We start from the raw sequence: 25,744 nt of genomic DNA on the forward strand, positions 1-25,744 counted from the left end.
GAGATCGTGGACCACCTCGTCCCCCCGTACGTGCCAGAGCAGAGCAGATGGGATCCGTCCGATCGAGAGCGACGCCGAAACGGAACGGACGACCTGCGCCAGCGCCAGCGCCAGTGCCAGTGCCAGGCCCCCGGCAAGTCGCGCGCAAGTGTGCAGCAACTGCTTGGTTCTCTGCGCGTGGCGTGCGTGGTTTTTGCTGGTTTTCGCCGCGATTCCGCGCCGGTCTCGCGGCGGCGGCGGCGGCGGCGTTGCGTCGGCGTACGTGGCGCGAGGGGAGAGGAGGAGCGTGGCGGCCACGGGCGCCATACATTCCACCGGGGGGGGGGGGGGGGTAGAACGGTGGGATCCACCGAGGAAATACGATGCCACGAGACGGATCTCTCGCGAAAGGGATTCTCGTCGCCTCTTGGCACGTCGCGTCGGCGTCACGGACGGTAGCCGCCGCCTGCCGGGGAAAAACCGAAAAAGATTGTGCGCCACTGCTACACACGCTCGGTATTTTTCTCGCGCGTGTGTATCCTGTAATTGTACGCGTCTCTGTTAAGCGATCGGGCCTGTATCTGTGGGCTAAGCTACTAGTGGTGTGTTGGTGATAGGTACGCTGTCTCGCTACTACTACAGGTGGGATCTTCTGTATGTATATACTACAGTACACATGTGTTTTATTTTAAGTAAATTTCACAAACCTACGGATACTTCGATCAAATTATCATAAAACTGTAGATTTAAACTAATATATCACAAAACTACAGATTTAACACTAAATTTCTCACAGAACTTCAGATTTAAGGTAGAGTATCGTAAAACTACAAATTTAATAATAAAATTATCACAAAACTACAAGTTTAGTGATAATTTAATCACAAAACTTACACGTTTATAACTCAAACATAATGCTAGTGCTAAGGATTTAAACTCTAAAATCTGTAGTTTTGTGATAACTTTGTTATTAAATCTATAGTTTTGTGATAAATTTAGCGCTAAATCTGTAGTTTTGTGATACATCACTTTAAATATATAGTTTTGTGAAATTTGCTCTTTATTTTTCTTGAGCTGTGATATATAAATATAAATATAAATATTCACTGGATAACTATATCATTTGCATGTGCCGTTTTGTAATTGAATTGCTTGTTAATTCATGTTCAATTTTAAAAACCGTGTACGGGCTAATCTTTATGTTTTGTGTTTGTTAAGTTGGGGATGCTTGCTAGTAGTATAAAATTTTTAATATGAAATATTAAACCATTATATTTTGTCTTACAAACTATAAACCCCGTGTGGATCTAAGATTTGAGGTTGCACTAAATAGGTGTTTAAATTTCCATCCGAGGGTTCTATTCATGGTGGTATCTGAAGTACCTTGCCTTTGTTATAGCGGGGAAAATAGCTACCCACACAACTAACAGTAGTTTTCAAACAAAACCAAATTCTTCATACCATAAAAAATTTATAGAGCGAAGTGAGCATATTCCTTTATGGTGAAACTAACCCACCTAGATTTAAATTCTAAACTTGACACGGGGGTTTGGGTTTACGGTTTTATCTTCAATAAGCACATTGTGAATGCATATGTTTGTACTATATATTTTTTTTAAAAAAAATGTTATACGCATGAATTAGAAAAAAAAGTTTAGATGAAAATAAAATAAGAAAACAAAAAGAAAATGACAGCCTCCAGCGGGCCGCAACTACTGTCTCTACTTTTCGCACACAATACACAGAGGTGGGCTTTGAGACTTTTAGCAGCAGCGATGCAGAAAGCGTATTGGGCTTTCATGAATCCGGCCCAACTAGCACCTCTCTAGGGCTCTACGAGGAGAAGAAGGCACAAGTGCTCCACCAAGTCCGCGTCTCCGAGATCGTCGAGCCGAGCACACAAGGCGGCGGCGGCGGCGGCCGGCGGAGAGGCGGGTGAAGAGCCAGCGAGCGGGAGGGCGAGAGGGTTTTCGGAGCGGGAGGGCGAGAGGGTTTTCGGAGCGGGAGGGGAAGATGCCGCTCTACGACTGCATGCTGCTGGTGAAGCCGCTGGTGACCAGGGAGGCCATGGCGGAGCTCGTGGGGCGGGTGGCGCGGCGGGCGTACCAGCGGAACGGCGTCGTCACCGACGTCAAGTCCTTCGGCACCATCTGCCTCGGCTACGGCATCAAGAAGCTCGACGGCCGCCACTTCAAGGTCAGAGCCTGATTCGCCGCCCCTCTCTTTTGTTTGTTGTCTCTCGTGAGGTTTCTTGTCTCCCTTCGTGTGCCGTGACGGTGAGTGCCTCGTGGAATCGGTGGGGTTTGGTGGCGATCTGTTGCTCCCGTGTGGATTGAAGCGTGTTCGACGAAATGCTTAAGTGGACTGGAGTGTTGCGGAGGAGGTTCCTGGTTCTTGCCGGCGGGTGTCGCCTTTGATGTGCTCGATGAAATGCCACACTGGGTTTAGCCGTAGAATGTCCTTGACGCCCTGGAGTGCCGAACGGACTTCCCTAGTGAATGCCGTAGAATCTTATCATTGGAGCTAGCGTTTTATGTTTAGGTTTAAATGTTTCAGGAATATCAGGATTATTCTGGTTGGGTGGTTCAGAAAAACAGATGTGCTGCAGTAAATGGTCTATTTGCTTTGAATAATATAACCCTTGATAGTTTTGAGGTATAAATTACCTCCGCGATGCTAATGGAAAGCATCTTACAGGTGGAATGGTGCATATTCTTTCAGTTCTGTTATCCAAGTCTAGTTTTGGTCATCTTATTTGCAGGATCCTATTTACTTAAATTTGGTTATTGGGACTCTAAAAACTCACTTTGTGACACGGCACTTGAATGTTAGTGCCATTGAAGTATTCTTCTTGGTCTATTGGGGGAAATAATTGACTAATTGTATTATACTTCGTGACTTATACATCTGGTTCATTCATATCTGGAGTTTTGTTTGCGTTAAGCACTTTGCTACTTGTGTGGATGTGCACCAAAGTTTTGTGATGGTATTTGGTTGTGCCCTCAGGTGCTCTGTGAAATGTCCAGAAGGGTATCTCTACAGTGTTTAAAGCTTGGGCTGTCATTTCAAATTTTCTTACAAAATTGTAGAGGTGTTATGCCTTTGTCCTGTTCCATGCTCTTCAGGGTTGCCATAAGCCCCATAACTGACTATAGTACAGGACTAAGGGCTACATTTTTCATTTCCTTGTGTCCTATCCATTTCCACATCTACACTAGCATTTTCGTTAGTGTAATAGTTGCTTTGTTTTCCTCAAAACTGTAACAGTTATATGATCTCACACTATTGAGTTCAAATCAACATTGTGGATCCTAAGGATTTATTTTCAGCTTGTTATGGGAGATAAGTTAGTAACAAAAATATACAATATCTGTATGTGTTTATATTCAGCATGTGAAGAATGGTCAATTGATTGTTGCATAGTAATTGAACTTTGGAAAGGGTTGCAAAATACACACCATTAGTCAGTTTACAGTAGGTAGGATATCTCCTACTACCCATAATGTCATCTTTCCAAGTGTGGATTTCAGGCTCTTATGTCGAAATACCTTGTTGAGATTGACTGCACGATCTTGTGCCAAAAACTGAAAATCAGACTGAAATGCAACGCTATATCATAAATGGTTGCAACTCTTTACTTGTACGAAATTGTGATGCATGCACTAGGATTGTGAGTTTTATGGCTTTGCTGACAGTTCCTCAGTCACCTTGATGGTCGCTCTGAGACTTGGAACCATTTGTCCTTATCAAACATATATGGTTATTAATGGAGACTTGAATTTGCTAACTATTTTCTTCTTGTTACATATAAAAAATTTAAGAGCTGAATGCTTTTTAGTGGGGTTCTGAGGTCTGAAGTCTGAAGTCTGGACATAGGTCAGTGTGATTTCACATTGATTTTATATGAGAACAATGTCATAAGCTATTGCTAATGGAATAGCTGTGCATGTAATTATATAAAAAAAGTTCTATGGAATGAATCTACCTTGTTCAATTGCACATCTTAAGTGGTGCTGACGCAGACATACAAGTTAAGAGTTAAAGTTACCCTACAAGTTATCACTTATCACTAATACTGTTACTGCATGAGTAATGAGAATGGCTGCAGTGATGCGCATTTGATATTTCACAATGCTCTAAATGGATGTACATTCGTATGTTCTTGTTCATAAGAGTGTATTTTCATCATCAATTAACTCTCAGATAAACCTTCGATATTGCAAGTGAGAGTAAAACTTAGTAATTAAATACATCACTATTAGAAAATGGCTGTATATGTACATGGCAAGTTCTTAGTAACTATATTCTAACTGTTTGTTAACTGCTACTTTTCCTGTTTCTGTTCAAGTTTCGATCCAATTATAAGTGATATAAACATGTTTATATATGCTTGGCTACTAGCAAGGTATTTAGGAATGTGGATTTGATTGCTTTGAAAACAACTACTCCCTCCGTTTCAAAATGTTTGACACCGTTGACTTTTTAGCACATGTTTGACTGTTCGTCTTATTAAAAAAAATTTGTGAAATATGTAAAACTATATGTGTACATGAAAGTATATTTAACAATGAATCAAATGATATGAAAAGAATAAATAATTACTTAAATTTTTTGAATAAGACGAATGGTCAAACACGTACTGAAAAGTCAACGGTGTCAAACATTTTGAAACGGAGGGAGTACTACTTTGGAGTTTGGAAGCCTCAGAGCAAAGTGATATAATTTCTGCTACTGGCCAATGTTGACAAAAACAAATACCAGCTGCATATCGAATTGGATTACTTTTCTTGATTTGCTGAAGCTTTCTTAATGCCGTGTTTGCAGGGCCAACTTATGCAAATGACCATGATGGTTCCACCCTCCTTCACCCAAGAACTCCACTACCTGAACAAGGAGGACAGGCTGCTCCGCTGGCTGGTGGTGAAGCACAGAGACGCGGTGTATGGTGTGGAGTTCATCAACGAGGACGACGGGAGGAGGGAGATGACGGACTTCCGCTACCGCACCAAAGACGAGGCCAGCGATGTCGATGAGTATGACGACGACGATGATGACTATGAATATGAGATCGACGAGGAGTAAGCTTTCATCGCATCTCTGCTCCCATACCGGCAGGCAGATATTGTTGTCCACCAAATAGGGAATATCTTGAAATGTGATTTTTTTTATTTCTTCCCAGTTGTTCTAGATCATGGATAGCAAGTAGTAGCCTGTTTGTTTGTCTGACGTTTGTGATGCGAATAAGCACCAAAATGAATCATATATAATTTCAAAGCTGTCACTGCTTTTGCTCATTTGTGATTTCTTGGGTTTAAATCATGCAGTTTCTCTATCATGTGTGATAACGTAGGAGCATCATTTATTCATCAATATAGCTTTACAGACTGCAGACACACACAATGATGCTATTGGGATGATCTGCATGGAGGAGGAATTACAGTACTATATCTACCCCCCTAATAATGCTTAATTAAACAAGATGACGTGATCACAAGAAGCATCCGCGGCCATGGACGGCCAGGATCATCCAGAAATCATCAGAAGCGATGCGCCAGCGACCAGAACCACCCCACGATGCCGCCCTCGCCTCCCTCGTCGTCGTCGTCGTCCGAGTCCGAGTCGCAGTCGGAGTCCGAGTCGGAGTCGGATTCGTCGCCTTCGCCCTTCCACGCCGCCCGCGGCCACCACCCGCCGTCCTGCGCGCCGCCGCCGCTCCTCCGGACCGCCACCGCGTTCGCCTCGTCGCCGTCGTCGCACCGGAAGACGAGGCAGAGCAGCGAGGCGCGCGGGCGGGCGGGTCCCCTCTCCTCCTCCTCCTCCGGAACGGCGAGCGCGGCGGCGTCGGCGTCGGCCACCGGCTTGGGCGGAAGAAGCGGCTCCGCGTCCGCGGCGGCCTCGCGGTAGTCAACGGGCTCGGGCAGCAGCACCGCCGCCTGCGGCGGGAGGTCGGCGGGGCGGCGCGCCGGGGCCGGGGCCACGAGGAGGAAGCAGACGGCGGCGGCGAGGGCGAGGGCGGCGGCGGCGGCGCCTGCGGGGGCCATGCTTTGCTCTTGCTCTCGTGATTAGTACTAATACTAGTATTTGTGGATTTGTGAATTTTTGTGGTGTGATTTAAGAAGGGCGATTTGACTGGATTCCGGCACCAGACCGGCGCTTACACTTGATTAATCGCTAAGGAAAGCCCCTCCCTTTCATTTTCGTGTTACGACAGCGACGAAACGAGACCAAGCAAAGGAGAAGAGGGAACGTACGGCGGAACGCAGCCAAAGTACCTACCAAAAAGAAAGAATCACTTGCCGTTGCCGCACTTTAGATGGCACTCCCTTCCTCCCATAAAATAAAAAGAATGTTAACATATTTAATAATAATTTATAATATTAGAATATATTAATATTTAATACTAGATTAATTTTTAGGACGAAAAGAGTACTCCATGTCCCAAGGTACTGCTTGAGACATGAATTTTGAAAATTATAATTTTAGAGCTTTTTTTCTCCAAAAAAGTATATATTATAGTTCTATTGTTCAATATTAGCTTTTAAAAATAAACAACAAAAATATAAAAAAAACTTTACCCATTAATTATTTTTAATTGGTTCATTCATGTTTTCACAGGTTACTAGTCATACATCTCAAATGGCGGATGATGTTACTTTTTGAGTTGTGAGATAGACATAACCGATGATATTATCACATAGTAGAAAAGACATATATCCATGTGTTCTAAGGGTGAAGTCTTTTTTTTTCTCATTTGTTGCATGTGCATACTAAATACATTTACTAGAAACATGTCTTTCTTCAATTGAACAAATTAAGTACACCTTATATTATCGTCTATGTACATTTTAAAATATAACCCATCGTGAAATACCGAAAATTGCTCAATTCGCGAATCAAAGAAACCTTAGTAGTCGCACTACCATTTTTATTTCGATACATCGTGACTTTAATTTTTTTGTTCTTATAATCCAAAACTAAGTTCCTTGGCTCCTTGCTGCTATGGAACGATATACTCTCTCCTTCGCAGAATATAGCAACCTAGTATCGGAAGGGATGCATCCTAGTATATTCATAGTATTAGGATACGTATCATCCGGTTTTAGGTTTGTTATATTTTGAGACGGATGGAGTATATGCATGCAATAGTAGCATTATCTGCTTTGGATTACCTGATCGGATGACGTGGTTTTCTTTAGCCACTTGTGTAGCCTACAGCAGCAGTACTACTGCAGTGTGTGATATATATCCTTTGAAAGGTATCATCTGTATGCAGAATAATGCATTGGCTTTGTCGTTGCCTCTCATATGGAGGATGGTGCATGGGCGGGCAGGCAGGCAGGCAGGGCTACATGTCACGCAGGCAGGGAGAAAAATGCATGCCTTTGGGATAAACTTGCTGACACCATTATTCAGACTTTCAGAGCTTGGAGACATGGTGCACGACCGCATGTTCCTGCATTCCTACATTGTTAATTATGGAGTTTTAATTTTTTTTTAATACCCCAACTATAGCTCCACGTATCAACTTGTCATTGGCTCTACAATTTGTACGTTTTCCCTTTCATATTGGCCTTTGATTACAGAACACTATTACACTGCCTTAATATATATCTCCTTAATTTAGTCCTTCCGAGTCATTGGGAGCTAAGGCCGTATCTAAAATTTGAGACTCCGGTCGGTTTAAAACATAACATATATAAGGCTTTATATTTAGAAAATACTTATAATATAGCAAAAGAGTAAATGTCGTTTCTGGTGGTGGTGGTGGTGCTCTGCCTAGGTTGGAAAATAATTACCCCATAATGCAGTGATTCAATTTTCTTTAATAAAAAGAGAGAGAGAATCTCTGGTGCTTAGAACGCGTGTTAACATCGTCTTTGAGATTGTCATTATTATCACAGTTTACGGAGCTAAACAAAACAAAACAAATCCGTTCTACCCAAACTAGTAAGCAAGAAGGGAAAACTTTTAAAAAATGAAATTTTAATATGATTTTTTTTAATTTTTTTTTATGAATTATGAGTTTATTTCATATTTACGTTAGAATAATTGTTTAACCTTTTGTTTAAGAAACATGGGACTTTGTTTAAATAAGTAATAGTGTGTAATGAGAACCACTGGATTGTCTCCAGAGGATGAGAAAATTGACTAAATTTTTTAAAAATTTTAGGTAACTGAAATTAATCTATACACCCCCTCCCCTCTCTCTCTATTAAAAAGGAAAGAAAGAAAGAACACCCGTTTCTTCTGATGAAAATGCATGGATCTCGGTTCTGCTGTTTGCACCTGTCTGTAAGCTAAAGCTCTATATATATCTAGCTTGCACTTGAAATTCCTTGTGATGATATATTATGATTGATAGTCCATGTATTATCAATTCAAATTGAATAATATATTGAAATCTTAGAATGATGTGTTTCAACCATAACCTAACTATACTGATGAATTATTCAGTAATTAACCGGACCTTGTAAATTGCCATGTTTAATTTCATAACATCCAATTTTTAAACATAAAAATGTTTCTGATAAATGGATCAATTCACTAGCTGCCTAGATAGGTGGACTACTATAAATGCAAAACTGAACTGTAGTTTCGATCTAATACATTTTAGCTTCGATCATCTCAGAGGCACAAATACACACAGAGACTGAAGATGCTGATGAGATAGATTTAGATATGCTTATTAGCTATAGCTAGGCTGCTCAACTTTCCCAATTTCCATGCAAAGGTTTCTTGATCAACCAAACATGTACATCGATCGATATGCATATATGTTTCCATCAAGATCATCTTCTCGGAGACTTTGCAAGTGCTAATTAGGAATCATATCTGATTAATTGATCACAAATTCAAGAGAGGTCCGTTGTTCAAAGCTGGCACACCTCGATCACTCCTAGCAAGCTATATCTCAGCTCCTTAATTTTGTCTTGTCTTAACAAAGTGGTCAACAAAGACCTTAAACCGCTCACATTAGGAGCCCAAAGCGTGCAACTATCCATGCATTGATGATACGCTCATGCATATAGAAACAACACCCAAAAGTCACACACGAATTGCAATGTTTGACAGAGATTAGAGCGGCAGAATGCAGCATAGCACACATATATGATGAGTCGTAGTAGCTATAATTTATACTACTAATACAAATAGGTTTTGAACAAAACCATGCAGAATTAACCATTACATTGCTAGGTTGGACATAGCTAGAAGTCGTCGTCCTCTGACAATAATTAGAACCTAAGAACTACATATATTAATTTATTATTATCACTGCTAAGCAGTATTAATATACACATACTAGCAGCTATGCTTGACAATGGAGTCAACAAATCCATAATATATATATGGGAGCTCACACTGTCACACACACACACACACACACACACCGACACATGCAGCAAAGGCAATTGACTCGATCGATCAACTCCTTCAATTTAGCTTAATTAATTAGTAATTAACTGCAACCATTTACTGCTATATATATAGCTACATATATAGCCATATATAGCTGATGCCAAATTAAATTAAGCATCTAGTAGTTGATTGATTGGCACACACATATGTATTATATATATGTGTAATAATCTCTATCAATTTGACCGGTCATATCGATCAAGCAAGCTCCTGGTTCTTCTCCACCACCCTCACTTCCTTCGCCAACCTCAGTATGCTCGCCTGCATTGCCATGACCACCAAATCAGCTAGCTGATGTATAGCAAGGTTACAGATGATATATTACCAGTGATATAAGTCATCTACTGCAACTCTGCTACTAATTAGTTATAACTGAAAATGCCAGCAGCCAGCTTATATTTGTCTGACCTGAGCATCGGTTATCTCGACGGCGAAGCCGTCGACGATGGCGAGAGACGACTTCTTCCGGTAGGTGTCCGGCTGCAGGAGCTTGGCGAGGAGCTTGTCGTGCTTGTGGCTCAGGTAGGCGTCCAGCGTGGCCGACCCCTCCTTGGACCTGCAGCTAGCAATATTCAGAGAAACACACGATTGATCTGCTGTTACACTACCAGTATATATGTATAGATTCTAGCTATGTATCATTCTATCAATGGCAGTAGAATATATATGTGTGTGAAATCTGCAATAATATGTGTAGATTTATGTGGTTCGATAATGTGTACAGACCGGTCAGCTCTGAGGCGCTCATAGACAGGGTCGAAGTTCATGAACACGAAGTAGACCTCCTGCTGCGGCTTCGCCATTGCTGATCTAGAGCTAGCTCAACCCTCCTCTCCTCCTCTTCCTTCTTCGTCTTCTTCTTCAGCTAGCTGTGGCTTAAACTGCACTGGTGTTCACTGTTCAGTGCTACTAATTAAAGAGATCGAGCACTCTAAGGAGATAACAAGATGTGTGCTCGGTTGGCTGGCTCTGGCTGCAGATCATTGCAAACGCCGGTATTTATAGCTGGTGGTGGAGAGGGAGCTAGCTAGCTTGCTCACACAGTACTACGGCCACTACTGCAAGTGTGAACAAGAAACGCGTAGTACTGTGTAGTTTTCTTACTGCACCCAGATTAGCCTAGATCTAGAGTTGATTTGAATATTTGATTAAGCTAAGCACAGCATGCACGCAACCTAATTAACGACAAACCGTTCAAGCAGTCTCTGCAGGCAGGCAGGCCGGGTTTGATTTGGTCAAGGCATCTCCCGTTGAATAACCACACCGCTGCACATGCATATATATCTCTAGCTAGTGCAGACACTTGTCAGCACTTGACTGAACCATAATACCATATTCATTTATCTTCAGGAATAAAATATGTGTGCATGCAGTTGCATCATTAACGTATATATATACAAGCATGCATGGTGCATGCATGGGTGACCGATATATATACTCCCTTTGTTTATGTGATGTTTTGACTTTAATCAAAATTAAACTGTTTTAAGTTTGACTAAGTTTCTAGAAAAAAAATAACGTTTTCAACCCAAGACAAATTTATTATTAAAATATATTCAATTATTGATCTAATAAAACTAATTTTATATTATAAATATTACTATATTTGTTTATAAATTTAGTTAAACTTAAAAGTAGTTTAATGTCTTATAACTTGAAACGGAGTATGTATCATTTATATTTATATGTATATACATACATATTCCCAGCTAGCTAGCTAGCAGAGAAATGCAGAATGTTTGATTCCGATGATGGCATGCATGCAATGCAATTATGCAAATGAACACACATGGACGCACGCACGCACGCACGATCGATGCACGGATGGGGAATCTTGCACAGGGCGGGGAGAGGCGGTCAAGGGCTGGAGATAATCTCTGCGCTCTCTGCTGTCAGCAGTCTGCGCGCGCGCACACACACACACCTGCAGATACTATGCGAGAGATTCAGAGAGATTAAGAGATTGGTTGGGCGGAGGCCGGCCGGGGTAGTACATGCGTTCATGTCGTGTTGGCTGATCTGATCAGAATCACGCAGTACGCCGGCCGGCCGGCCGGCTGGCCCGGATCATCAGCGATGGGACGGCGTCGCAGAGGCTGCGTGCGTGCATGCATGCGATATCAGCGAGCGATCGAGGAGGACCCGGGAAGCATCGGATCGACCCGGCAGCCGCGAACGACGGCATGTTGCCGGCCGGGGAGAGGGGAGAGAGGATCTCGGCGAGATCGGCCGGCCGGCTGGCATGTATGCTGCCAATATGCCATATCTGCAATTGCTAGCAGCCACCACTTCACCCCTTTTTTGGGCGTGCATATGCATGTGTGTGGTGTACGCACTAGCTAGCTAGCTGCCTATCGTCTCTGCTGATCTCTAGCCGTAGTACCTCTGTTCTGTGGGTTTTGTTCTCCATCGATGGATGATTTGATGGAAAGTGGATCCTAAGCCCATGAGGACATGCATGCATGCACCCTGGTTCTTGTTCGAATGGTTATATATGCGACTCTTCAAGAAATGATGGACATAATTAACATACTCTCTCCGTCCAAAAAAAAAATCTAAAACTGGATGTGACACATACATTCTAGTACGTACAACAAATCTGGACAGAGGTATGTCCAGATTTATAGTACTAGAATGTATCACATCCAGTTTTAGATTCGTTTTTTTTTCCGTGCGAAGAGCCGCACGTGAAAATAGTATTCCCACTTTTCCCTCTCACCTACTTCAAAATTTCCCCTCACCCCTCCCCTCTTAGCTCTTTTTCTTTCTATCTCTCTCTCACACCTCTCCTCTCCTCTCCTCTCCTCTCCTTTCGGCGGGCGATGGCGGCGCGCGGTGACAGCGGCGGTGCGTCGGCGGTCGGCATCGGCGCGCGGCGGCCTCATCTCCACGCGGCGGCGGTGGAGGCGCGGGATCCGGCGGGCGGCGGCCGTCTCCGCATGGATCCGGCAGCCGTCTCCGCATGGATCCGGCGGCCGTCCGGCCTCTCCCCGCGTGGGATCCGCTCCCCTCCCCTCCCCTCCCCTTCCTTCCTTCCCCAGATCCGGCGGAGGGGAGGGGCGTCGGCCGCGGTGTGGCCGGAGGGGAGCGCGGATCCGGCGGGCAGTGCGGAGGCCGCCGCCGCCGATGACGAGGAGGGGGCGGCGGCGCGGTGGCGGGCGGCGCGGAGTCCGGCGGGAAGCGGGCAGCGTGGAGGCCACCGCCGACGAGGAGGAGGAGGAGGAGACGGCGGCCGGGAGCGGCCGCGGCGGCGGCGCCGATTCTAGGTATTTTATTTTTTTGAATTTTTTTTCGGTTTTTAGTTTTCCTGTGCGGGCGCCATAAGCGCAATTTTCGCGTGCGGGTGCGCCACCCGCACGTGAAAATCGCGATTTTCCTAGACCCCTTGGTGCGTGCGGGCTGCCCACCCGCACGCAAAAAATCTATCATGTAGTAGTGCTATTGCATTGGAGGTTTGTGAAAATCGATGATAAATGCGTCGGGATTTGATAAAGTTGAGGTATTCTAGTTTTGTCGTCTAATTCATTATACTAGGAATGTATCCCGTTCATCTAAAATCCCTTATATTTTAAGACGGAGGGAGAGTATATATATATATATATATATATATATATATATATATATATATATATATATATATATATATATATATATATATATATATATATATATATATACGCGCGCGCGCCTTATGAGATCAATCTTGAAAACAAATACTAAAATATTTTTCCTGTATATACGTGCGGATGCGTAACATGCATTTAATTAGCTGTATGTGTATGTTGAAGAGATTCTGAATACATGTAGGATAAGGTGGCTATCTAGATTACTGTAGATGCCCTTATCTGTATGTCGCAATCTAGAACATACATATATATTGGCTTTTTCCTTTGTCTCAGACAAGTATGGCTGTATAGACATACATGGCACTATATACTACTCCCTCCGTTTCGAAATGTTTGACACTGTTAACTTTTTAGCACATGTTTGACCGTTCGTCTTATTAAAAACTTTTGTGAAATATGTAAAATTATATGCCTACATAAAAATATATTTAACAATGAATCAAATGATAGGAAAAGAATTAATAATTACTAAATTTTTTTAATAAAACGAATAGTTAAACATGTGCTAAAAAATTAACAGCGTCAAACATTTCGAAACGGAGGGTGTATGTCAGTACGACTGTATAGTAAGCACTGCTACGTGTACCAGCCGCCAAAAGACCGGGCATATTGCAATTGCGCTGAAACCATTAATTGCTTTATTTTAAAGGGATAGAAATTCTTTTGGTTGCGTAGGGCTCTACTTTAAATGGACTCATATATAGACAACCAATCAATATTTTTTTTTGTAACAAGATGACATGGGTGCATGGCTGAGGGAGGAGTCCCAGGGCCTGTGTACAGCGGCGATGATCATAAATTCATAATTGTTAATCCCTCCATTTTATATTGTGAGAAGTACATATGTGTATATAAGTGATCATAACTGTTAATCCCTATGTTTTATATTATAAGATGTTTTAAATTTTTTAGTCAAACTACTTAATGTTTAATCAATATTTTTTAAAAAATACCAACATTTCAATATAAAAAAATACTATTAAAATATATTTGATGTACTTGTGGATGTTGCTAAACTTTTTAATAAACATGATCAAACTTAAAAGATGAAACTAAGTTTGACAAGTAAAAAAAATCAAATCATCAATAATATGAGACTATTATAAAACGGAGGGAGTATCAAACATTCTAATGTACCAAAAACGCCTGAATATACACTACTACATTTGTTATCCAAATACAATTATAGCATATATTATGCATGGTTTCTATACAACTTACAATAATGTGGAATTTATTATAAGCACCAATAACAGGTTAAAGTCTGACATTTGGATCGAGACATCAATGCCAAGACTTCAAAAGAAAAGGAAAAACATAGATCACGCTAGCTAGTATAGACACTCTTACCCGTGCTGATTAAGGCTATGTTTGGTTTCATGGTTTAATTATTAGCCCTCACCTTTTAACTCTAAATTAGCTCTCAAGGATCCAAACAGGTGGGTTAATTTGAGGATAAAGTGAATTAGCCCCCTCAAAACATTAGCCCCTCCAAGGGATGCTAATGGGGCTAATTTTGTGCGGGGACCATTAAAAAGCAGCTCTCTCTCTCTCCCTTTCTCTCCTCTCTCTCCACCTTTTAGCCTTGAATTAGCCCATGGATCCAAACATACCACCCTAAGCTAATGTTTAGTCTACCAATTCATGACTAAACATTAGTTCTCAAAAATTAGTTCTGGGCTAATCTTCCAAACAGGGCCTAATTCCAAACCTCTTAATTATAAGGTACCTGATATTAAAAAAGAGCACTAGCAGGGATATTATTTGATGACGCGCGCTCTCTCTCGTGGCTCGATCTTTTGATGAGAAAATAACTCTTGTTTTGATCGAGCGCGACGTTTGCGACGTGGCTACCAACCATAATAAGTCTAGGATGTCGTGCCATCGCTACACCACAAACGATGTCATATCAACCGTGACACGCGGTTGATGATCCCTGCAATACAAACGAGAAAACACTGCAAGAACAAGATAAGATTCAATCCAAATATTGCGAATAGGTGATTAAGCACAAAGAAATAGTTGTGATTGAAGTGGTAGATCTAATCGATTCCGGCAAATCAACACACCAACTATTGGAGGCTCTAAATCTATAAGTCGCTGACTAATCGAGCGAGAGGATTAGAGACGAGGTGTATGGCACTTGGCAAAATTCAACTAAACAAAACCCAATTGTATTTGAGGGTGTACAAAGCTATTTATAGAGTAAAATAAAGCTAGGATTAAGTGCTAATTCATAAAGGTGGAGGGAGACACTTCCGAGATGGGCGTAGTATATTACAAGGTCTAAGGCCTAAGTTTGGTTTCAGCAACAACACTGTCTTGTTTTGATGATTCCTATTGACTCGAGATGAATTTGGATATAAGACCGGATGCGTATTAAAGGTGACAAGGTAAGCTTTCCATCAAGTCCAAGATCACCCAAGTCGGAGTTGGCATGAAGCTTCTAGATCCGTTTGAAGTCAGTATCATCTCCGGAGGCCGAATTGGATTTCAAAACTTAATGGGCTTGAATATATCGTAGATCCTCCATTCATCCTATGTATTCTTTGGTAGTGTTTTATATTTCTTATACTTCAGCGGCGGAGCTAGAGCGAAACAGAGGGTGGTGCCACTTGCTTAATTTACTCTACTTTAGATTGAGTTTAAGCTGATACGGGTGCCTAAGTTTGTATATAGGGGGTGCATACATAGTGAAAATAGATGAGGTATAGCAAAATTGACCGGATTCATGGGCACCCCCTAATATATACTAGCTCCGCCCCAGTATACTTGGTTGTATGTCTATGCTTTCACATTATTATGAGTGCGATTGTAAAACTGACACTAATAAGGGTAAATACGTTCTGGTTTCTACTTTATAACCGTTGCGCATATAAGGGTGCACCCATTTTTTACTTCCGCATGCGTGAAAGATAACTTAAAAATTATTTTATTTTTTATGAGGCATCTATATGTGTTGTTCGCACAAAATATGCAGGTATTTGGTTTATAAGACTTCAACCTGAGACCTCTCTCCAGCAAAGCCTCCTTACAATCTCACCTATCATTATCAAGCACTTATATATTGTTTTGGGAACAAACGCGCGCTACTCTTTTGACTACTCCCATGGGAACAAATTTTCCAGGATTTAACGCTTTGTGCTTTCATTGGTAGGCGACGTACCTGTCGACAGTGAGGTGCTCATAGGTGCGTCCGTTCATAGGGGTGAGTGTCTGTGTGCGTGCGTTGTGAGTGTCTGCTTTGTACCGTGTAATTCTAAAAAAAATTCTTTAAGTTTGATAAAGTTTATAAAGAAAAGCAACATTTACAACACCAAATGAGTTTCATTAAATTCAATATTAAATATATTTTATAATATGTTTGTTTTGTATTGAAAATATTAATATATATTTTTTATAAATTTGATCAAACTTAAATAATTTTGACATTTTAAAAAAATCAAACTAGCCGTCCATCCGGCCAACAAAGAGACATACTCCGTCCAATTTCTCTGCTCGTACATAGCTCGTCAATGGCGCGCCCACAGATTTGGCCCTCTTTTGTGGGATTCAGAGCCATGGACTGATGCATGATGAGAGAGAGCGATCAGAGAGAGGCCGGCCCCCGGCCGGCACAGCATGCATATGCAGCCTGCAGGTTTGGGGATTGATCAGGACCGGAATCGGATCACATGCATGTATAATGCTCTTGCTCGCTGGATGCCACCACCTCCAATGAAAGCGTCGTCGGAGATGTGGGGGACTGGTTTCCTCCCAGGGCATCACATCCATGCTTTGCTAGCTAGCTACCTTCCATATGGCCTCAGGCCTCAGCTGGCCACTTGCATCAGCTCTAGCTGCATCTGCATTTTTTTAGAGAAGGTTTTTTTTACCCAGCCTCTACATTCAACCGGATATATGCAACTTTTTTAAATTAGAAACTTAGCGTATCAAACAGGGAACTTAGCCCTCAAATAACCAATCTGAAATTCGCTTCTATATATGGAGATTTAAGAGCCCCTTTGAATCGTAGGAATGTAAAAACAGAGGAATAGAAAAAACACAGGATTCTGACACGAATACAATTGTAAAACAGAGGATTGCAAAACACAGGAAAAACACAGGAATGGCCGTTTGATTGGACTACAGGAAAAACGCAGGAATCAGATGAGAGAGATAGACTCAGAGGAAATGTTCCAAGAGGTTAGACCTCTTGCTAACTTTCTCCAAAATGTGCATAGGATTACCCATTCTATAGAAATTTTAAAGGATTGGATAGGATTCAATCCTTTGTTTCAAAGGCCTTCATAGGATTTTTTTTTTCTATGGGATTGAAATCCTCCAAAATTCATATATTTTTCCTATAAATCAAAGGGGTCCTAAAATCAGGACCTTAGTGCTACTCAGAACTTACCTGCATCTGCATGCAATGCAATATTCATTCATGCAACAGCATGCTTTGCTAGCTTTAAGGGTAGTCACTTCCAGGGTCCCAGCTAGGAAATAAGAGAGTTTGTACTGCATCTGCATGCATGCACATATACATGCATAAGTCCAAACCCAACAAACTCTGTGGCCATGCATTGGAAGTATATGTGGGCTACTGTGTACGGCCTGAAAGCTAGCTCAGCCAGCCACATGTTTTGATGATGGAGTGTGTAAAATCTTGGGGTCTCCAAAACGGTAACATCAATGTTTCTCTATTGGATATAGCTACTATGTTAATCTCACTTCCTTCATCAGTAAATATACTCATTATGTGCTTAAATATAAGCATTTTTATGTTGTTTGACAAATATTAAGAAAAAAAAGGAAAGATTCCCTCTTAGATGCATTAATTGATCAAAATTTGAAAGTTAAGTTCCTTGGATTTTCTTTCTAAGCATCTGATTGGCTGAAAATGCGTGAATTTCCGTGCGTTGGAACTGGTATCCTAAAAATGCTTATTAAAATTTAAAAAATGCTTATATTTGAGAATTTTTTTTGGGGGGGGGGTATAATATATGTCGTTTTAAAATATATGCAATTTGATCAAAATCTTAAGCCATCAATATACGTAAACATATTAAATTTTGATTTGTAAACATAATATAGCTGATTTGTCATGAAAAAAAAATCGTACGTATTTATATTTTATTTTTTAATGAATGCATGATTAGAAAACAATGATAAATTAAAGTATGTGTCAATATCCTTAAAACATGTACAAACTATTAGGAGTAAATAAACATTGTGCAAATCAGATTAACTATAGCTCAATTAAAAGCATTGAAAGACTTTATAATTAAAGCTCATTTTGTCGTGTTGTTATCTTCTTTGAGGATTATATGGCCATCAAATTAAGACTCTCTTCATGTTCTTGCAATAGTATTCCTAAGAAGTTCCATGTCTGCAGGGGTGAATCTAGAGTTTGGAGGGGGGCTCATTTTCTTCTTCCTTCCATAACCCCTTGTTCTTCTTCCTCACCCTCTTCTTTCCTCTCCCTATATCCTCTCTCAATATAGTGATCCAGCGTGGTTGGTGGGCTTGAGCCCTCTAGCACGCACCCACACTATACTATGCGGTCTAAGCATGACATGATTGTCCATCACACATCTAAGCTAGAGTATTTGCATGAACTGAAGAGATGGCGGCATGTTTTTGGCTCCGTAGAGCACAAGAAGCATGCCAACTCATGAGGTTATCCGTTGTAAGGCAAGCTCCTCTCATGGCAAGAATATATTAAAAAAAAATCTCCTAATCAAATTATTTGCTTTTAAAATGATCTTGCCTGTCATAGAGGTCCTCTTCCCATGAAGAATATCTTATAGACATAGGAGTATCTTATAACTAGGCAGAGAAGATCGAATATGATGGTGTTTAATTATTATTAATATAAATCATAATGATATCTGATATATGTTATGGATATATAACAAAGCATAACTAGGATTAATGAACATACGATCGAGCTCCACATGTATCAAATTAACTTTTATCATGTTTTAATTTTCAGGTACGGATTAATATCTAGCATGTTATATATATGGCATGAACAATCTAACTTGTTTGCATGCATATATATATATATATATATATATTTCTGCTATGAAGAACGCGCGTAGCTACGTGTGCCAATACACATGACATATGATTAAACCACACACAGGGAGGGCTGCACGCACCATCGATCCAGAATATCTCCCCGGCCGGTTGCAATATATGGACAAATCAAACTCTCGAACGAATTGCAATTTCCAAAGGGGCGTACAGATCGATCGACACAGGAACACAACAGAAGTGACCGTGTGCAAATTTTCCTGCCCTAGCTAGCTCGAAATAGTGCCGGCCGGCGCCTTCGGTTCTGCATATAATTGGCAAATTAACGTATGAACAAACCATACAATGTACTCCTCCGTTTTACGTTATAAAACGTTTTGATTTTAGTTAAAATTAAACTGCTATAAGTTTGACTAAGTTTATAGAAAAAAGTAGTAATATTTTTAACCCAAGACAAATTTATTATGAAAATATATTCAATTATTGATTTGATGAAACTAATTTGGTATTTATATTTGTCTATAAATTTAGTCAAACTTGAAACAGTTTGACTTTGACCAAATTCAAAACGTCTTGTAACCTGAAACGAAGGTAGTATATACCACTGCACATGCTAGCTCTGTTTTTGGCGAATGCTCACATGCTAGCTCAGTTTTGATCCATATATACTTCTAGAACTGGTACTTCTTCTTCCATGCATTCATGCAAGCATTGAATCAAGCTGGCTAGCTGCTAACTAGTCTCACACCTTTCAGCTAACATGGCGTCACTATATAGGCAGCAGTGTAAATTTGATAAGATTGGCAGTAACAATAATGCAATAATCTCCATATCCATATATTATATATACGCATTATCATGCGTGAAGATGCAAGCAAAAGTTTGGTTTGTCGTCGTATGCATATGCTTGTAGTACTCCCTCCGTCCCAAAATAAGCGTAGTTTTACACTATTCATCTCCAACGTTTAACCGTTCATCTTATTTGAAAAAAATTTATGATTATTATTTTTATTATTATTAGATGATAAAACATGAATAATACTTTATGTGTGACTAATTTTTTTTAATTTTTTTATAAATTATTTTAAATAAAACGGACGGTTAAACGTTGGACATGGATTTTTACGAGTGTAATTATTTTGGAACGTACATGTTAAGGTTGGCAGAGGAACAGATCGTTGCAGCTGATGCATGCCCCAGTAGTACTATACGTACACTCGTCGTACGCGGCGGTGCGCGCTAGCTGCTGCTGCTGCCCAGCGACGTACGTACTCCATATACCAGCAACGCAAGCACGCGCGCTTTTCGCATTGGCAGCGACGTGACAAAGACAAATTTAGCCCAATCATGCACAAATCCCACCCAGCTCATGCTAAGCTACCGAACACCCGCGTCCACGTGGCCCCTCTAGCTCCTCGACCCTACCCCCAACAGCGCCAGCCACTGCATGCACTAGCTTAATTAGAGCAAGTTTAAATTTAATAGTATAGCCAACTACTAGCTCCGGAGTCAATTCATACAATAGTCGCTTACTATACTATTAATATCTAGTCCTACCTGTCATACACATATTACGTCTTGGAGTCTATGATGCAGTTGGCTATAGATCTATAGCCCGATGCTCTTCTCTCTATTCATTTATCTTTTTAAAATATATTTATAGCTGTCTTATAGCCTACTATTGTACCTGCTCTTAGCTCGAGCTCGATCCATGTATTTCCTTCGTCCAAAAAAAAAAGACAACCTCTGAGTATGTATTTGGATATGATGTGTGTCTAGATGTATAGCCAACCTTTTTTTAAGATAGAGGGAGCATGTTTAATTTGGCCTGGGTCATGTAAAGTTATGTTCGTTTATAGGATGTGTACGTTGTAATCTCAACAGCCATGTTTAATTGTTTGAAAATGTTTTATCTTTGATCTCTTAATCTTATGCTACTGCTGCATGCTGCTTCCTACTCTACTAGCGCGCTCACTAGATCAGCTTATCGATCTCAGCTAGCTAGCTAGCTGGCTTGAAGGATGAACAGTGAGATAATTAACTTAACTCGAGGGGTAATAATTAAGTTGGTGTGTGCTCTCTGTTTGCCGACATGCAGGGAAACCGCTGGGCATGCATGAGATATATGCAATCGTATATGCAGTGTACACAAACAGCAAGATCCAATAGTGATCACTAGCTTGTCTTCATCCATCCTGGGCTAGCTAGCTAGCTAGCTTTGGATGCTTTCTTGAGAAGTTGTGAGTGATCTGCAAAAATATATCGATCGATCGCAATTCCAATCATGGATATGCATGCATGCATAAAACGATGAATCATAGTCCTTCTGTCTTTTTTTTATAAATAACACCATTAATATTTGATCACATGTTAAACCATTCTCTTCTTATTTAAAAGTACGCAAATGAATAATATATAAATCATGCTTAATTAAAATACTCTGAGTGACAAAATATCTCACAATAAAATAAATTATGATTACATAAATCTTTTAAATAAGATCGATGAATATGGTCAAACGTACGTGTGACAAGTTAATGACGTTATCTATTAAAAAACGAAGGTAGTATGTTCTAGATCATGTATAAGTTTACTTTTAATTTTCTTACCATTATTTTTACCGACGTCGTATCATGAGCTAGTAAACGACACACAGTGGCAACCATGATCTGACGTAGCGTAGTCTAGTGACGTGTGGATAGCTAGCATGCGTGCATGAGTGCATTATCCGGCCATGAGATCGAGCTCGACTAGTCAACAATGGCGGAGCTATAGCTAATAAGGATATATTACTTTTTCTTTAATAAATGACTTTGTGGATTTTTATATGTTTGTTCATTCATCTATTAAAAAAATATGTACTAATTATTATTTATTTTATTGCGAGTTGTTTTATCATTAAAAGTATTTTAATTAGCAACTTAGTATGATTTATATCTTATACATTTATATAAAAGTAAATTGTATTGGTGGTACACAAACTTGTTAGGTGGGTGTAATTTAGTATATAAACTTGTAAAATGCTCGTTTCAGTACACGAACTTATCTAGTTCGTGCGAACGATGACCAAAATAACTTAGCAATGTTAATTTTACGAAGCTGATGTTGATTAGGATGTGACGTGCATACGTGTAGTATGCATAGGACATTCAATATTTAATATTTATAAATTTGGTCTCTGCTTTATCCTTCATTATGGAAATAATGAATTTCATATATTTCTAACCTTTGTATCACTGCTCGATTTTTTATACTATCACTATATCCTATTGTATTTTTCAATGAAGATGTGTATGTCTAATATCAACTTTCTCATATATATTGCCTAAATCAATAAGATTAGCTATGTAGTGTTGTTTTAATCTTCCTCCGCACGCACCAGATAAATTTATGCACCAAAACGTTTATTTTACAAGTTTGTGCACTAGATTGCACCCACCTGACAAGTTCGTGTACTGACGATGCAATTTATTCTTACATAAAATTTTAAGATTTTAAGTAAGATGAATGATCAACCGTGTATCTAAAAGTCTGTGACGTTATCTATTAAAAAACAGAGTATATTGCTAGTGGAACGGTGGCATATATACTGGCGCCATGCAACTACAACACAAAAAACTTGCGGGAACCTGGAGATCGATCGAGTACATGCATGAACACGATAAACCCTAGATGCATAGGCCGGTTTAATCATGTAAGGTAGATGGATCATGGCTTCATGGTTGGATATGATAGATCAGAGGTAGTGTACAGTAGTAGGATATGTTACTCAAGCATGTTAGGTACTCCCACCGTCCTAAAAGAACTTAACATAGTAGGAGATGTGACGAACTTAACATAGTAGGAGATGTGACTCCTCCTAGGACAACGAATCTGGATTACCCTTTGTCCAGATTCGTTGTCCTATGAGGGATTACATCTCCTCCTAGGTTAAGTTTTTTTTGGACGGAGAAAGTATGTCCTTTATTCCATAAAAAACCAACCTAATATTGAATGTGGCACATGCCAGTAGTACGAATCTAGACGTATTTTTATCTAGATTTGTTATATTTCCTCCGTTTCACAATGTAAGTCATTCTAGCATTTCCCACATTCATGTTGATTTTAATGAATCTAAGATAGATATATATGTCTAGATTCATTAACATCAACATAAATATGAGAAATGCTAAAATGACTTATATTGTGAAACGAAGGAAGTACTAGAATATATAATATCCCGCTCTAGATTCGTTTTATGTGAGACGGAGTGAGCATGAGTATATATGCAACTCGATCTATTCGCGCACATGGCGGAATTATAAAAGCAGCGTCGCTCTTTCTCCTGGAGCAGAGCAGCGATCGATGATTGCCATTCAGTCGGTCGTCGTCGTTTCGATGGACTCGAGGGACCTCGGTTGGGTAAACAGTGTATATTTACATGGGCCTTGTTTGGATCCTTGCTATTAAATACTCCTCGGAATCTTGCTATTTAGGATTATTAAACGTAGATTACCGACAAAATCGATTCCATAACCCCTAGGCTATTTTGCGAGACGAATCTAATGATGTATATTAATCCATAATTAGCGGCTGATTACTGTAGCATCACTGTAGCAAATCATGGATTAATATACCTCGTTAGATTCGTCTCGCAAAATAGCTTAGAGGTTATGAAATAGGTTTTATCAGTAATCTACATTTAATACTTTTAAATAGCAAGATTTCAAAGGGCTATTAAATAGCTCCTCCGGATTCAAATAGGGCCATGGACTTGGAGTTGGATATCAGCTGATCTGCTGATGGAACTATGGAAGAGAAGTCAAAAGTGTCAGCCTTAGCTTTGTTTTGCGCACAGAGAGAGAGATAACAGCTTTTGATCGTGCGTGCTCTCTGTTTTTTTTTTCAAAATAAAGTACTCTGCACTGACGGAGTGACCATAAAAAACTAATCTAGTATTAAATATATACTGTCCAGATTCGTAGTAATATAATGTGTCAAATCTAGTTCTAGATTTAATTTTTTTGGACGGAGAAAGTACCGACGTAGATTCATCTACACGCGTGTAAATTTCTATAAATATATACCTTATCTCCATAAACATCTTGAAAAATTAGTATGTCAATATATATAGAATCACTATCTATATAAGTACCTCCTAATAAAAATTAGCTTTTATACATGTCTTGAGATTAGTGAACTCACACATAAGTGTTTTGTTGTCCGTATGTTGCACATCAATGAAAGGGTAATTAGCCCTAAATGCAACGCACACATGTATACCCTATTTTTATTCTTACGTGTACCTCTAAAGACTAGACTAATATATATCTTTTGATTGACGAAGTTACCATGAACGTCTCATCGTTAACTTATATGTTGCCTACCACCAAACAAATAATTAGCTCTAATTCAAGTTAGAAGAGTATGTTCCATTAACCACAAAGAATCTAACCAGCTGAATTCCACAACTACGAAAACTATCTTTCTTGGCGGCCATTTTTGGTTTTTGCTGGCGGAATTTAGAGCCGCCACAAACCAAAGGCCAGTGAAAATCAAGATCTTCGCTGACGGTTATCGATCGCCAGCGAAGACATATCTTCGCTGCGACTGTGTTAATGCAGCCGCCAGGCCGGGAGGGCCGTGCGCCTCGAGGCTGGAGGGAGCCGCGGCCCGATCCGCCACCCGCGACCTTGCGGCAGCCGGATCTGCTGCCCACGGCCCTGTGGCGGCCAGATCCGCCGAGCTCCGCCCGCCCGAGCCCCTCCCGGCCGAGCGCCGCCGCGCCCGAGCCCCTACCGCCCGAGCGCCGCCGCACCCGCGCCCCTCCCGACCGAGCGCCGCCCTGCCCAAGCTCCACCCGCCCGAGCTCCGCCGCGCCTGAGCCCCTCCCGGCCGAGCGCTGCCACGCCCGAGCTCCGCCCACCCGAGCCCCTCCCGACCGAGCACCGCCGCGGCTCCGCCCACCCAAGCGCCGCCATCGCCTATAGGGAGGGAGGAGGAGACGAAGGAGGAGAAGGAGGAGAGAAAGATGGAGAGAGGGAGGCGCGCGGAGAAAATGAGGCAGCGCCGGCTGGGTAGGTAGGATTTTAACGAGACTCGATTTTAATACCGCGCAAAACACTGTTCCTACCGCCAGCGAAAATAGGTTTATTTTTGCTGGCGGCCAACGTCATCACTCCGCCAGTGAAAATTGATGTTTTCGCTGGCGTCAAGTTAAGAGGGCTGCCAGCGAAAATACCATATCTTCGCTGGCGGCCAGCTTAAGAGGACCGCCAGCGAAGATAGGTTTTCGCTGGCGGTCCATGACCCCCCACCCTCCCTATTTTTTTTATGGCGGTTTTATCTCGTAGCTGCCAGCAAAATTTTTTTCTAAACGCCATGAAAAATCGTTTTTCTAGTAGCGTTCGTTGCTCACTATTTTTAATGCGGTTTTATGCAAGGTTATATATATCGGAACTCAAAAATATTTTCGGGGTACCAAATAAGCCGAAATTCAGATACTTGCGGAACTTTTGGGGAAAAAATCCTGAACTTTGAACAAATTTTGGTTGAATTTGAAAAAAAAATGCTTACATAAAAAATGAATTTTCGTCCAAAAAAATTTCCTATCGGGGGACTGAATTTTGGAAATGGCAAACCTTGGTTTTTATGCATGCGTGCCATCCTGAAACGGGAGTTTGCGCATAGATCAGCGTTGGTCGTTTGCCATACGGTGCGTC

General features: G+C 40.9%; 3 protein-coding genes across 4 annotated transcripts; 1 reads left to right on the top strand and 2 right to left on the bottom strand.

Annotated features, from left to right (window-relative positions):
• The first annotated feature begins 1,869 nt into the window (after positions 1 to 1,869).
• LOC127760335 (uncharacterized) lies at positions 1,870 to 5,273 on the top strand. Its single transcript, XM_052284576.1, has 2 exons — positions 1,870 to 2,175; positions 4,804 to 5,273. The coding sequence occupies exons 1-2, from the start codon at positions 1,993 to 1,995 to the stop codon at positions 5,059 to 5,061; spliced, it is 441 nt and encodes a 146-aa protein (XP_052140536.1). The 5' UTR covers positions 1,870 to 1,992; the 3' UTR covers positions 5,062 to 5,273.
• Positions 5,274 to 5,316: 43 nt separating this feature from the next.
• Positions 5,317 to 6,251, bottom strand: LOC127760334 (uncharacterized). The gene has a single exon (XM_052284575.1). The coding sequence runs from the start codon at positions 6,018 to 6,020 to the stop codon at positions 5,517 to 5,519; it is 504 nt and encodes a 167-aa protein (XP_052140535.1). The 5' UTR covers positions 6,021 to 6,251; the 3' UTR covers positions 5,317 to 5,516.
• A 2,792-nt stretch (positions 6,252 to 9,043) lies between these two features.
• On the bottom strand, positions 9,044 to 10,356 carry LOC127760108 (uncharacterized). 2 transcript variants are annotated; one of them, XM_052284319.1, is made up of 3 exons: positions 10,123 to 10,356; positions 9,805 to 9,952; positions 9,044 to 9,657 (listed from the first exon to the last, which is right to left on the bottom strand). In XM_052284319.1, the coding sequence occupies exons 1-3, from the start codon at positions 10,197 to 10,199 to the stop codon at positions 9,595 to 9,597; spliced, it is 288 nt and encodes a 95-aa protein (XP_052140279.1). In that variant the 5' UTR covers positions 10,200 to 10,356; the 3' UTR covers positions 9,044 to 9,594. The 2 variants fall into 2 exon arrangements, with proteins under 2 accessions (XP_052140279.1, XP_052140278.1); XM_052284318.1 differs by having other exon boundaries at positions 9,805 to 9,958.
• Between the last annotated feature and the right edge of the window lie 15,388 nt (positions 10,357 to 25,744).

The sequence above is a fragment of the Oryza glaberrima genome, chromosome 1 (assembly GCF_000147395.1).
Source record: "Oryza glaberrima chromosome 1, OglaRS2, whole genome shotgun sequence".
Lineage (NCBI taxonomy): Eukaryota > Viridiplantae > Streptophyta > Magnoliopsida > Poales > Poaceae > Oryza > Oryza glaberrima.

Bases quoted from the DNA above. Each gene is read 5' to 3' on its own strand.
- LOC127760334 (XM_052284575.1), bottom strand. From the start codon at position 6,020: ATGGCCCCCGCAGGCGCCGCCGCCGCCGCCCTCGCCCTCGCCGCCGCC.
- LOC127760335 (XM_052284576.1), top strand. From the start codon at position 1,993: ATGCCGCTCTACGACTGCATGCTGCTGGTGAAGCCGCTGGTGACCAGG. The intron at 2,176-4,803 runs GTCAGAGCCTGA...CCGTGTTTGCAG, and splicing joins TCGACGGCCGCCACTTCAAG to GGCCAACTTATGCAAATGAC.
- LOC127760108 (XM_052284318.1), bottom strand. From the start codon at position 10,199: ATGGCGAAGCCGCAGCAGGAGGTCTACTTCGTGTTCATGAACTTCGAC. The intron at 9,959-10,122 runs GTCTGTACACAT...GAATATTGCTAG, and splicing joins GAGCGCCTCAGAGCTGACCG to CTGCAGGTCCAAGGAGGGGT. The intron at 9,658-9,804 runs GTCAGACAAATA...ATGGCAATGCAG, and splicing joins TCGAGATAACCGATGCTCAG to GCGAGCATACTGAGGTTGGC.